At 51.1% G+C, this 14,672-nt stretch overlaps 1 protein-coding gene across 1 annotated transcript in view; it reads right to left on the bottom strand.

The window, feature by feature from the left end:
- The window catches only part of zdhhc2 (zDHHC palmitoyltransferase 2), a 233,055-nt gene that overhangs the window by 75,749 nt on the left and 142,634 nt on the right, over positions 1-14,672 (bottom strand). The window contains exon 5 of the mRNA XM_072496849.1: positions 2,333-2,402. Coding sequence (XP_072352950.1) covers positions 2,333-2,402 — 70 coding nt within the window. The remainder of the gene's footprint in view (positions 1-2,332; positions 2,403-14,672) is intronic.

Below are 14,672 nucleotides of genomic sequence, written 5' to 3'. Positions count from 1 at the left end.
ACAACATTGAAACTTCCCTGTCACTGAAACAAGATGAGAAAAGACAAACCTGTTCTCTTGTCCCTTCTATGCATATCCCTGAATAATTGTGTCTTGGCTGAATTTGGCATCCAAAATGACATTCAGGTACTGATTTGAATTAACAGCTGGCACAAATAACCCTTGTACCTTCTAATCAGTATCTTTAAGACCTCCTTTTGAAACATTAAAAGCTATATTACTGTAACTGGAAGTGACTTTCAGCATATCCTGCCGGTTAGTCCATTGTTCAAGATAATGGTTAAAATGAACTGTGTCCCCAAGAAAGATGAAGGTCACACAGCACTATTCAAAGAAGAGCTTTGGAGTACTTATCAGTGTCCTGGTAAATTTTTATCCCTCAATCAAAATCACTAAATCAGATTATCTGGTCATTGCCTCATCCCGTTCTGCACAACCTTGCTGTGTACAAATTGGCTACAGCTTTTCCTGCAACAATGAGGATTGTTCAAAAATACTTCACTGGTTGCAAGACACTTTGGGATATCCCAGGATCATTCAAGTTGCTATTCAAATGCTAGTGATTTAACTTGAGGCAGTGGTCCTGCCCACCTTTTGGAAAGCCTGGGGAGAGCCTGCTTCTGTCGGAATTGGAAGCTTAGACTCTACTGGGTTTAGGCAATTAGTTACCTGCAGTCATGAAGTGTGCCCCCCACCACCCCAGTATGGAAGACGACAGATTAGTTCCAGCAGCGGTGGCTACTTCTGGTACTGCAGTAGGCACTGGACCAGGAGCACTGTTGGAAGCCTAGAGTTTAGAAGAGTGGAACAGGCTTGCTTGGGGCAGTCAGGTGAGGGGAGGGGGAAAGAGTCCATGGGGATTTCTTCAAGTTGAGTCGACCCCACCCCTACTCACTGGGGGATCCTCCAATGGACACGGAGTACCTGAACAAGAGGAATCCCACCCAAGCCCATATTCAGGCCGCCAAGGTGCACCACAACACCACATGATGTGGGACCCATCCTGCCGCTAGTGGTGCGAAGACACCATGTTAATAGTCCAATGGGCGAAATTCTCCGGTATCGGCGCGATGTCCGTCGACCAGCGCCAAAAACGGCGCAAATCAGTCGGCATTGCGCTGCCCCAAAGGTGCGGAATATTCCGCATCTTGGGGGGCCGAGCCCTAACCTTGAGGGGCTAAGCCCGCGCCGGACTGATTTCCACCCCGCCAGCTGGCGGAAAAGGCCTTTGGTGCCCCGCCAGCTGGCGCGGAAATGACATTGCCGGGCGGCACATGCGTGGGAGCGTTAGCGGCCGCTCACGGCATCCCCGCGCATGCGCTGTGGAGGGAGTCTCTTCCGCCTCTGCCATGGTGGAGACCGTGGTGAAGGCAGAAGGAAAAGAGTGCCCCCACGGCACAGGCCCGCCCGCGGATCGGTGGGCCCCGATCGCGGGCCAGGCCACCGTGGGGGCACCCCCCGGGGCCAGATCGCCTACGCCCCCCCCAGGACCCCGGAGCCCGCCCGCGCCGCCTTGTCCCGCCGGTAAGAGAGGTGGTTTAATCCACGCCGGTGGGACAGGCATCCTAGCAGCGGGACTTCGGCCCGGAGAATCGGGGGTGGGGGGGGGGGGCCGCCAACCGACACGCGCGATTCCCGCCCCCACCGAATCTCCGGTGCCGGAGAATTCGGCAACCGGCGGGGGCGGGATTCACGCCAGCCCCCGGCGATTCTCCGACCCCGCGGAGTGGGTAGGTGACAAACACAGCAACCCCCACCACCAACCCACCTGATTTTGTACCTTTCCACACCCCATTTCCCAGTCTGCTGGAGTGGTGGCGGTAGGAGACACCTACTTGCTTTCTGTACCAACTTACAGCAGTGCAATGATAATTTTATTCAGACAATTAAATGTCCACCCAATTATGTCCTTTTTAAATATCTCCTTTAGTGTAATGTACTCTTCCTGCCAGCTGACTATTTAATAGCCACATCCATGCATTGCAATGCTGTAAAACAAATGCTCTTTCTCTCATGTTGCAGCATGGCTGCTGTAAAGTTAGCTAACAGCAGTGCAAATGTAAATTTGCAAAGTAACTGGGGCAAGACCTAAAAAAGTGAATAAGAGTGAGCCTTACAAACTTGAGAACTTTTCTAATATGGGGTTGCTCTTATTCAGTATTCAGTCTAAAAAAATGTTTAATGATATTTTATGGTAGTGGAATTGCTCACTCAGTGTTGCCTTAAAAGCAAAAATATAAATACATATAATGAAATTTATCATGCATCACAGACAAGAGAGTCAAGGTAAAACTAAACTTAGAAATGTTATAAAACGTATATAAATGCTTACTTGTCACAGACCGAGCAGTGATGACAGCGATCTGGTTTCACAAGTTGACATCTGTCGCAGTATCTAATTGCTTTGGAAACAATGCTAAATATAAGGATATGCAACGGAAATCTAGATATTTGTAAAAACATGATCAAGCCTTTACTTAGTGTCATTAAAAAAGGGCCTTTAAATTGGACAGTCTGTTGCTTTTCGATAGAATCCGTACGGTGCAGGAGAAGGCCATTTGGCCCATCGAGTCTGCACCAATCCTCCGAAAGATCACCCCACTAGGCACCCCCCCCCCCCCCCAAATCCCATCCCCGCATCCCCGGTTAACCTGCACATCTTTGGACACTAAGGGGAAATTTAGCCTGGCCAATCCACCCAACCTGCACATCTTTGGACGTCTTTAGACATTATCGTACATATATAGGTATTCCCAGTTTGAAGCACGTTCTAATAGAGTTTTTCTGTTTTAGCATAGCTGGTAAATTAGGGACATTGCTAAAATAGCACTACCACCATTCTTAATTTAGCTTGATTACTGAAAATGCTCCATCCTTTTTTTAAAATAAGCTGCCACACATCATCTCGCTCATCTTCCTCCCTTCCGTTTGCAGCCTCCCTCCCCTCCCCTCCTGCTTGCCGCCCAAGCGGGAGAGACCGCAAGAGCGGGAAAGTTGGGGAGGGAAGTGATGAGCAAGAAGGAAGTGATGACCAGGAGCTAGGTTGAAATAACAATCGCGTGACAATCACCAGGCAGGAATGTTCCCTTCCAGTCGGGGAACACTTCAGCAGTCAAGGGCATTCAGCCTCTGATCTCCGGGTAAGCATTCTCCAAGGCGGCCTTCAGGTCGCGCAACAATGCAGAATCGCCGAGCAGAAGCTTATAGCCAAGAACCGCACACATGAGTGCGGCCTCAACCGGGACCTGGGATTCATGCCGCATTACATTCATCCCCCACCATCTGGCCTGCAAAATCCTACTAACTGTCCTGGCTTGATACAATTCACACCTCTTTAACCTGGGGTTACCCCATCTCTGGATCTGTAAAGAGTTAATCACCTGCTAATGCTCGCATTCCAAGCATTGTCTGGCATCTTTTAATCTGTCTATATATATGTTTCTGGAACATACCTCTTCATTCACCTGAGGAAGGAGCAGCGCTCCGAAAGCTAGTGACATCGAAACAAACCTGTTGGACTTTAACCTGGTGTTGTAAGACTTCTTACTGTGCTCACCCCAGTCCAACGCCGGCATCTCCACATCATGAAATAATTAGTAAGAGGGATTTTGGAGCCAGGGGGTTCAAGGCAGCCAATAGATTTTCAATGCAAAAATGTCAGGTCAGGAACCTAATTCATCCTTATTACTGGCTTTCTTATGGGAAAGTGATTTTTGTTCAGCATATTTTTTACAGATTGCACAAAGAGCCGTACATAGTTTATTTGTCCATTCCTTTAACAAAAGAGCTAACTTTTACTTGAAAAAGTTAAATGGACTAAAACTTTTTTTTCTTTATTCTTTCACGGGACATGGGTGTCACTGGCAAGGCCAGCATTTGTTGGCTATCCCTAATTGCCCTTGAACTGAGTGACTTGTTCGGCCATTGCAAATGGGCAGCACGGTAGCCTTGTGGATAGCACAATTGCTTCACAGCTCCAGGGTCCCAGGTTCGATTCTGGCTTGGGTCACTGTCTGTGCGGAGTCTGCACATCCTCCCCGTGTGTGCGTGGGTTTCCTCCGGGTGCTCCGGTTTCCTCCCACAGTCCAAAGATGTGCGGGTTAGGTGGATTGGCCATGATAAATTGCCCTTAGTGTTGGGTGGGGTTACTGGGTTATGGGGATAGGGTGGCGGTGTTGACCTTGGGTAGGGTGCTCTTTCCAAGAGCCGGTGCAGACTCGATGGGCTGAATGGCCTCCTTCTGCACTGTAAATTCTATGAAAATGGCAGTTAAGAGTAAACCACATTGCTGTGGATCTGGCATCACCTGAAGGCCAACCAGGCAAGGATGACAGGTTTAATTTCCTGAAGGGCATCAGTGATCCAAATGGGTTTTTACAACAATAGACAATGCTCCCCAGAGCATTAGCTTGGGCCTTGGATTACTAGTCCAGTGACATTGCCACTGTGCCACCGCCTCCCCAATAAATATTTTAACCTCTTCCATTAAAATAGCATTCGACGGAACTTCATGTAAATATGTTAAGTATTTAAAAGCTAGTGCTTCGCAGCATAATTCCAAAGCAACATAAATAATTATAACACAAGTAGTGAAAGCCAGTTTTTCACAAGTAGAAGAACTGGACATAGAACATACACTTTTAATAGAAATAAACTGTTGAACTGATTTTACACGGCCATTATTGTTATATCTCTGCATTCAATTAATAGCTTATCTTTTTCCACATACCCAAGCGGGACAGTAATGTCACAACGATCAAATTTATCACATTTTCTGTTATCGTATAGCTTTATATAAATTGTACGATTTCATATTTCATCTAATTTTTAGATTCATTCATGGGATGTCGGTGTCACTGGCTAGGCCAATAATTATTGCCCATCTCTAATTGCCCTCGAGGTGGGGTGAGCTGTCTTCTTGAACCGCTGTAATTTTGATACTTTTTAAAGAATAATTTGAATTAGGTGAAGACAAATTTCAAAGGGTGTGACTAGAAATTGCTTTACAGAATTTAATTTTACAATGTAGGAATTTGAAATATTTTACCACAATATCAAAGGGTTTGTTGTTGGCAGAAATAGGGTGAACTTACTTAATGGTTTCATACTTGTAAGATGATAATAGATGGCAGGGAATGTGCTGCTCCCTGCCCCAACTTGTTCAATGATGTAGATCACTATTAAAAGGTGAGGTAGCTGATTTTTGGGGGGTTGAGTTTTTTTTCAAGCAGGTATGTGGTTTGCTTGAAAGAGCATGTTTGATTTAGAAATGCGACCAGTCTGATTAACACATCTGGCTTTCCGTAGTCATGTATGCCAAGAGACTGCCTCTGGAGCAGACATCATAAGCACAATTCAATAAAGCCTCTCACAGAGACAGACACGGAAGAAGATTGCTGCCCTTTTATATGAAACATGGTGTAAATAAATGGAGAGTAAATACATTTTTGAACCCTGGATGTGATACAGAGAAGAGAGCGAAAACCCAGGATCACCGAAAAGTTCAAATCTGAAAAAAAAGAAAGCTGCTGGAAAAAGGACAAAAAGAAAAGCTGCAAGTAACTGAGTGAGTAAAAAATTGCTGCAGTAAATTTTCCCATCCCATCTCCAGTAACATTGGATGGTGGTATGTAGCAAAACTAGCGGTTTTTCCACTTACAATGGCAAAATTATGAGATTGCAACAGACTTAATTAACAAGATTGAACCGATAAGAGTAGCCACAGTTCTAACACTGCTGGGAGAGACTGCTACAAAGTATATATCATCCTAAATCTAATTGACGAGTGAAGAAAACAGATGGCAGAGATTTTGAATGCCTTGAATGCACATTTTGAACCCCAAGTTAATGTTACATATGAACATTATGTATTCAACACGAGAGTTCAGAGTGAAAACAAGACCATTGAATGGTACATGATGGCAGTAATGTAGCTGGCAGAATCATGTGAATTCAGACAGCTAAAAGATGACTTGATTAAATAAGATTAATCTTAGGCATGCAATACCCTTGGTGAGAATTATGCTCCTTTTCTGCTCTTGCCGACCAGGTACTCTATGAGCCCAATAGTGGGTAGTAGCCTCGTTAAGAGACTGCAACCAGCTTAGCCAACATTTTAAGTTAGAGGTGATGTTTTTGTGGGCGCTAATATGTGGGAACCACAGAGTATCCCAGCGGGTTTGGACTCGATGTACAGGGTCTGGGAAAGGGAGGAGGTAGAGAGGTTTGTTTGTACGAGATAGATTTGTAAAGTTGGAGGAATTGGTGGACAGTTCCAGCTCCCGGGAGGAAACGGGTTTAAGCACTTACAGGTTAGGAACTTTGTGCGGAAGGAGCTGGCTACGTTTCCTCGATTGCTATCCCCCTCATTGATGGACAAGATAGTGTCTGAGAATGCGATAGGGGAAGGGAGGGTTTTGGATATCTATGGGCAATTGATGGGGAGGGAGAAGGCCTCCCTGCAGGAGATACAGAGGAAGCGGAAGGAAGAGCTGAGCGATGTATTTAAAAGGGGTGTGTGGAGTGAGACCTTACATAGGATAAACTCTACCTCCTCATGTGCGAGACTGAGTGTGGTGCATTTTAATGTTGTGCACAGAGCGTATATGACGAAGTCACGCAGGAGTAGATTTTTCTGGAGGTGGAGGATAGATGCGAACTGTGTTCAAGGGAGCTGGTGAACCACACACACGTGTCCGAAATTGGGGAAGTTCTGGGAGTTATTTTTAAAGATGTCGGACAATCTAGGGGTGAGGATATCTCTGAGCTCGTGGGTCCGAGATTTGGGGTATTGGACGAGCTGGGAGTGCAGGAGGGTAGAGAGGCTGATATATTGGCCTTTGCCTCCCTGATGGCCCGGAGGAGGATTTTGCTAGGGTGTCAGGCTCCGTAGCCCCCAAATGCGGGGCATGAGTGGGAGATCTGTTGGAGTTTCTGCACCTGGAGAAAATTAAGTACACCATTAGGGGTCGGAGGAGGGTTTCTTTTCTAGATGGAGGCTGTTTATCTCCTTCCCCAAGAATTAGTAGTCGTCAGCCAATAAGAAGCAGGGAGGTTTGCAAAAGAATAAAATAGGGCACACAGAGTGGTATGGTGGGTTGTTTGTTTGTTATGAAAATTGTATAATGTTGAATGAGTTTTGTGTGTATAAAATATTTATAAAAAAAGAGTAAATCACAAGATGGTTGCAGAATATGTCAGTGCAAGAAAATGCATGAGCTGAAGTTAAATGACCCAGTTTCACAAGAAAATGTTCACATTACAGCTGAACTGGAAGGCTTGAAGGGCAAGATTCCAGCTGAGCCTAGAGTGGTTAAAACACACCATACGCTGATGTCATCAATGAACCAAGCTGTGCAAGATTGGGACAAACAAATTTCAGAGATGACACAAAGATACCAGGAGGGAAGAAAGACCCACAATTCCTCAGTTGGCAACTCAAAGTGAGAATCGAAAACCCTCAACCAGACATACAGGCTCAACCATTAGCCATTAGCTAGTGAAGTTGCTCGTTCACCGCAATCGGACGGTCAGGGAGAAAGGATCCCACCATCTGTACTGCGTACAAGATTACCATCAATCCCAGAAGTGCAGCGGTTTCCTCCCACAGTCCAAAGACGTGCAGGTTAGGTGGATTAGCCATGATAAATTGCCCTTAGTGACCAAAAAGTTCAGGAGGGGTTATTGGGTTACAGGGAAAGGGTGGAAGTGAGGGCTTAAGTGTGTTGGTGCAAACTCGATGGGCCGAATGGCCTCCTTCTGCACTGTATGTTCTTTTTAAAAAATAAATATTTATTAAAGTTTTTTAACACAATTTTTCTCCCTCACAAACAATAACCGCCGCCCCCCACCCCGTAACAAAAAAAAAACGAGAAATCGCGCAGAGCAAGATATAGACATGGCAAAATGATATATTTACACAGCTTTGTACACTGGCCCTCACCCGTACGTGCCAGTTTCCCCAACCCTTCATGTTATCTCTTGCTCATCCACCCTCCCAGGCAGTCCCCCCTTTCCCTCCCCCCCCGCTCCCAGGACGTCCCCCCCCCCCCCCCAGACGTCCCCCCCACCCCCCCAAGGTTGCTGCTGCTGTTGACCGACCTTAGACCATAAGACCTTAGTCTAACGCTCCGCGAGATAGTCTAGGAACGGTTGCCACCGCCTGTAGAACCCCTGCGCAGACCCTCTTAAGGCGAACCTAATCCTCTCCAACTTTATGAACCCAGCCATATCATTTATCCAGGCCTCCAGGCTGGGAGGCTTCACCTCCTTCCACATTAGCAAGATCCTTCGCCGGGCTACTAGGGACGCAAAGGCCAGAATGCCGGCCTCTTTCACCTCCTGCACTCCCGGTTCGTCCACGACTCCAAATATTGCTAGCCCCCAGCTTGGCTTGACCCGGACTTTCACCACCTGAGATATTGCTCCCGCCACTCCTCTCCAGAACCTCTCCAGTGCCGGGCATGACCAAAACATATGGACATGGTTCGCCGGGCTCCCTGAGCACCTTCCACATCTGTCCTCTTCCCCAAAGAACCTACTCAACCTCGCCCCCGTCAAGTGCGCTCTGTGGACCACCTTAAATTGTATCAGGCTGAGCCTGGCACACGAGGAGGAGGAATGAACCCTACCTAGGGCATCAGCCCACAGACCTTCCTCGATCTCCTCCCCCAGCTCCTCCTCCCATTTACCCTTCAACTCTTCTACCAGCGCTTCCCCTCTTCTTTCAACTCCTGGTGTATTTCCGACACCTTGCCCTCCCCGACCCATACACCCGAGATCACCCTATCTTGAACTTCTTGTGCTGGGAGCAACGGGAATTCCCTCACCTGTCGCCTCACAAAAGCCCTCACCTGCATATATCTAAAGGCATTTCCCGGGGGTAACTCGAACTTCTCCTCCAGTGCCCCTAGGCTCGCAAACGTCCCGTCGATGAACAGGTCCCCCAAATTTCCAATCCCCGCCCGATGCCAGCTCTGGAACCCCCCGTCCATCTTCCCCGGGACAAACTGGTGGTTACCCCTGATCGGGGAACACACCGATGCGCCCATTGCACCCCGGTGCCGTCTCCACTGGCCCCAGATCCTTAGCGTTGCGGTCACCACCGGGCTCGTGGTATACTTTGTCGGCGAGAGCAGCAGCCGTGCCGTCACCAACGCCCCCAGGCTCGTTCCTTTACAGGACGCCATCTCCAGCACTGTATATTCTATTAAGTGCATGTATCCCCAACAACGACAATGGAAGAACAGGTCACTCAAAATGGTGGCCTGATAGCAAGAATCCCTGGAGAATCCCTTGTGCACCTCGCAATGCGTAAATTTGCATGCCAAGAGATACCGAATTGTTCAGCGATTTGTGCTCCCCTCTGGCAGGAGAACTATGGGCTGGATTCTCCAATGGCCGACGCCAAAATCACATTCGACGATTGGCTGGAGAATCCCTTTTGACTCCAAAATTGGGGGTGGCGCCATCTTTTGGATGCTCCGCCCCCTCCAAAACGACATCACTGGTGAGTATGCCGCACACCGTTGGGACGGCCTCAGGATGTCACCTGAAGGCCCTCCCCCGATGCTCCGCCCCTGATGGGCCGATTTCCCGATGGCGTGGATCACTTGTGGTCTGAGGTTTTGTCAACCTCTCATGGGGACTGCGGACTGTGTCCAGCGCCACCACGTCGTGCTGGAGAGCCATTCCGCTGGCTGGCGGGGGCTTCGGCTGGGGCTGGGGGGATTGGTGGGGGTTGATCCAGGGATGGCGAGGGGGGTTACAAGGGGGCACCATCTGGCAGGCCAGGTCCGCGTGCGGCCGGCACCATGTTGTACGGCGCGACCGCCGTGTGCATGCGTGGTCATGGACCCGGCAATTCTCCACCCGTATCTGCAGGTAAAGCCAGGGACTTTACGTGGTGCGGCGGATCGCCCCCTATCCAGCGGAGCATCAGTGTGGGGACACCGCCAACCTTTTGGTAGTAAGATTGGACACAGTCTCAAAATTGGAGAATCCAGCCCTTAGTCTCCCAAACAGAGGCGGAGAATCGGCGGAGGGGCGCGAATCCCGCGACGCCGGGCCGCCAATTCTCTGGTCGCTGGAGTATCGGCACCAATGACACCACCGGTCGGGGGCCGCGTCCGGCCATTCTCCGCACTCGAGGGTCCGAGTGGCCGCCGAGTCCCGCCGGCGTCATTCGCGGGACCTCGGTTTTCTGGCTGCGGGACCGTCCTGGTGGGGAGGAGGGAGGATCCGCGGGTGGGGGGGGGGGCTCCACGGCGGCCAGGCCCGAGATCGGGGGTTACCGATCAGCGGGCGTGCTAATTCCGGGGTTGGGGGGGGCTATGCTCCTCCACGCCGGGCCCCTGTAGGGCTCCTACATGTTGCGTGGGGACCGGCGCGGAGACGGCCACCCACGTGCATGCGCAATCCCGCGCCAGCCATGGCGCGCATGCACGGACTCACGCTGGCCGTGGCACGCATGCGCGGGCCTGCGCCGGCCGTGCTGGGGCACGTATCGCCAGCTGGAGCTACATGAAGTGCTCCAGTGACGTGCTGGCCCCCCTAGGGTTGGGGGATCGCTGCTCCAAGCGGGCAGATTACACCGTTGTAAAACGCTCCGGCGTTTACGACGGCGGCAACACTGCCGCTAAAACGGAGAATTCCGCGCAGAGAATTTTGCTCTATGTGTGCAATACTCGTGCAGTAACTGACTAGAAAACCAAACATTTGGTAATGCAGGAGAACAGTGAGTACATAGTGTTTCACTTGGGTAACTCACAATCACAAAGGATTGTGCATGTAAATGTGTCTTTTGTTCTCTCGGAAAAGGGAATGCTTGTATTTTTTGATCAATATGAAAGACAATGGGTAGAATTCTCTGCAGCCCGACGCCGAAATCGGGATCAGCGATTGGACGGAGAATGGCTTCCGATGCCGGATTGCGATGCTCCAATCGGCGTCATCGGGATGCGCGCCGCATGCAGTCACAAGGCTGTTGGTTGGTCTTCAGCCGGCCCACCAACGGTGCTCTGCCCCGATGGACCGAGTTCCTGATGGCGCAAGCCACGTGTGGCCCCAGCAGTCGGTGTCCAGTGCCGCCATACTCAGCTGGAATCCATGCCATTGGCCGGGAGGTTTCTGCTAGGGCTGTGGGGAGTGGTGGGGATGGACAGGGGCATCGGGGTGGGTGGGTTAGGGTTTCAGCACGGCCAGCACCATGTTTTCCGGTGCGACTGGTGCTGCTCATCAGGCCTGCGCATGCGCAGCCCAAGACCCGCTGTTTCTCTGGCCATTTTCTTTCCGATCCGCGGGAGGTTTACGCAGCGCCGGTGCTAGCCCCTCACCGGTACCAGAATCAGTGAGGGGTTTGCGACAATTTTTTCGTTGTAATCCACCCGCGGATTGTTCCGTTGACGTCATCACTGTGGTAGTCACCACTGTTGTATTGTATATACTGCATATGAGGGTAGTACGGTAAGGCCCCTGTACTACAGGTACGGGGGTAGATCCCTGCCTGCTGGCTCCGCCCAGTAGGCGGAGTATAAATGTGTGGGCACTCCGAGCCGCAGCCATTTCGGCAGCAGTTGCGGGAGGCTCCACATCTTTGCATAATAAAGCCTCGATTACTCTCTACTCTTGTCTCATCGTAATTGATAGTGCATCAATTTAGTACGCAGAGATTTTACAACGATGGATCTCCGCATCAAGCCTGATCGCCTGCAGCCGCACCCTCAAGCAGGCAACGCCAAGTCGGCCTTTGCACACTGGCTAGCTTGCTTTGAAGCATACAATGGATCTGCGACAGAACCACCCTCAGAGGCACAGAAGCTCCAGATCTTTTACACGCGGCTGAGCTCCGATATCTTTCCCCTCATCCGGGACGCATCGACCTACGCTGAGGCCGTGGCGCTACTGAAGGAGAACTACACTCAGCAGACTAACAAAATCTACGCCAGGCACCTTCTGTCCACGCAGCATCAACTCCCTGCTGAGTCTACGGAAGATTTCTGGCGTGCCCTGCACGTCCTGGTGTAGCCATGTAAAATGGCTAACTCCCGATTAGAATGGCCAAACCCCGATTTAAAATGGCGAACGGAAGAGGCTGATGGGAAAATCAGCCAACAGGACTCAAACAGACAGCTGCAGGTAAAACAGTGTATTCGCCTCTGGGGAAGCCAAACAGAACCAATACCTGCAGCCATCAACACAACAACACACTAGCCACCTGCATAGTTAGTAGCAATCCCGGGAACAATATGCTACAAATTAGTAACACAAAGCCGACCCAGACTTTCGGCGCCAGCAGGAGCTGACACAAAGAGAGGTGAATGACCACCCCTCGATCAAGGAATCGCTCCAGCATTGGAGAATATCGAACCAAATGATTGGGACCAAGTCCAATCACTTGGAACCAGGTACAAGGTCCGCCCCGAGAGGCGGGAAGCCCCTGGGGACTATAAGAATAGGGGCCAAGTTCAAATCGACCCTTCTTCCCTTCGTCTCCTCTCCGCACCCTTGGAGACCCTTCTGCTACAACAGCTGCAAGAACATAAGTCTTACTCCAACGCTCGCTACGAGATAGACACTCCTGACTATCGACCTGTACCAGCTTTGAATCCCGTAGGCTCAGTACCCATACGAAAGGCCATTCGTTTCCCTGACCTGGTGGGCCATTTCCAAAGTTAAGTATGGGCCTGTTAGTTGTAGGAAGTAGCTTAGAAGTAGAATTAATGTATAAGTATTGATTGCTGTATATAATAACTGAGCGTTGATTTAACTCTTACTAAGCGGTGTGTTGGATTATGAATCATTACTCGGACTTGAACCACGTGGCGGTATCAGAAAGATACCTGGCGACTCAAGAGCAAAGGTGACAGAACAAGAGCAATTAACTAAGGCTAAAACGAGCAACACTGGTGAGAGACTGTGATTGCCAGGCCGTTTCGACCGCTGAACATTCTGACCTGCTACTTAGAGACGCATTCGTTACGGGCATAGGGTCGGCCTACATCCGCCAGCGCCTCTTAGAAGGGGCTACCCTCGACCTCGCGGCGACCAAGAAACTAGCGCTCGCTCACAGTCGCCTCACGCAATATACAGGCGTATGCCCCCGACCGGACGGCCCACCCCTCCTGGGCTTCGTGGACCCCGCCAGCGAACACCCCACCGTGGACCCCATCAGCGACCTCCCCCAGCCAACCCCAGACCTGCGCCGCGCGGCAGCCAACCAACCCCGGGGGACCCAAGTTCTACTTCTGCGGACACTCAAAACACCCCCCGACAGCGTTGCCCGGCACGGAGCGCGCTCTGCAAAGCCTGTGGGAAGAAAGGACATTTCGCTGCTGTGTGCCAGGCCTGCTCGGTCGCCGCTATTGTCCTGGCACCCCCCCATGTGCGACCCACGGGCGCCACCATCTTCCTCGCCTCAGACCACGTGCGGCCCATGGGCGGCGCCATCTTACCTGCCTCAGGACACGTGCGGCCCGTGGGTGCCGCCATCTTCCCCGCCTCAGGGCCCCTGCGCGTCGGGCACCTCATCGTGCCGCTCATCGCCTGCAACCGCCGCCGACCAGCCACGTCTGGCCTCCATCACGATCGACCAGCCCCGACCGCACAACCTTGCGACCACGTCGACGACAGTGAAAGTCGATGGGCACAAGATATCGATGGGCACAAGATATCCTGCCTTCTGGACTCCGGGAGCACTGAGAGCTTGATCCACCCCGATAAGGTAAGGCGCTGCTCCCTCACGGTACACTCCATCAACCAGAGAATCCCCCTGGCTTCCGGATCCCACTCCGAGGCGATCCGGGGGTATTGCACCGCCACCCTCACCATCCAGGGCGTTGAGTTCAGCGGCTTCCGGCTCTACGTCCTCCCCAACCTCTGCGCTGCCTTGCTACTCGGCCTGGACTTCCAGTGCAACCTCCAGAGCCTAACCCTGAAATTTGGCGGGCCCCTACCACCCCTTATGGTATGCGGCCTCACGACCCTTGAAGTCGATCCACCTTCCCTGTTTGCGAACCTCACCCTGGATTGCAAACCCGTCACCACCAGGAGCAGACGGTACAGCGCCCAGGACAGGTCCTTCATCATGTCTGAGGTCCAGCGGCTGCTGCGGGAAGGTATCATCGAGGCCAGCAACAGCCCATGGAGAGCCCAAGTGGTAGTGGTGAAAACTGGGGAGAAAAACAGGATGGTCGTTGACTACAGTCAGACCATCAATCGGTACACGCAGCTCGACGGGTACCCCCTCCCACGCATATCTGATATGGTCAATCAGATTGCACAATACCAGGTCTTCTCGACAGTGGACCTGAAATCTGCCTACCACCAGCTCCCCATTCGCAAGGCGGACCGCCAGTACACCGTGTTTGAAGCGGACAGCCGCCTTTACCACTTCCTTGGGCATCACTAACGGTCTCGGTCTTCCAACGAGAGATGGACCGAATGGTTGACTGGTGCGGACTGCGGCCCACTTTCCCTGAGTATAAATGTATGGGCTCTCCGAGCCGCAGCCATTTCGGCAGCAGCTGCAGGAGGCAACACATCTCTGTGTAATAAAGCCTCGATTACTCTCTACTCTCGTCTTGTCGTAATTGATAGTGCATCAGGCACTTAGCCGCTGGAATGGAGAATTCCGCCTAATGTCTTGTTTTGAAATGTAACTGGTCTGATTGACA

The sequence above is a fragment of the Scyliorhinus torazame genome, chromosome 3, assembly GCF_047496885.1.
Source record: "Scyliorhinus torazame isolate Kashiwa2021f chromosome 3, sScyTor2.1, whole genome shotgun sequence".
Taxonomy (NCBI): domain Eukaryota; kingdom Metazoa; phylum Chordata; class Chondrichthyes; order Carcharhiniformes; family Scyliorhinidae; genus Scyliorhinus; species Scyliorhinus torazame.
Note: the sequence above shows the minus strand (reverse complement) of the source record. Positions and strands in the feature narration are given on the sequence as shown.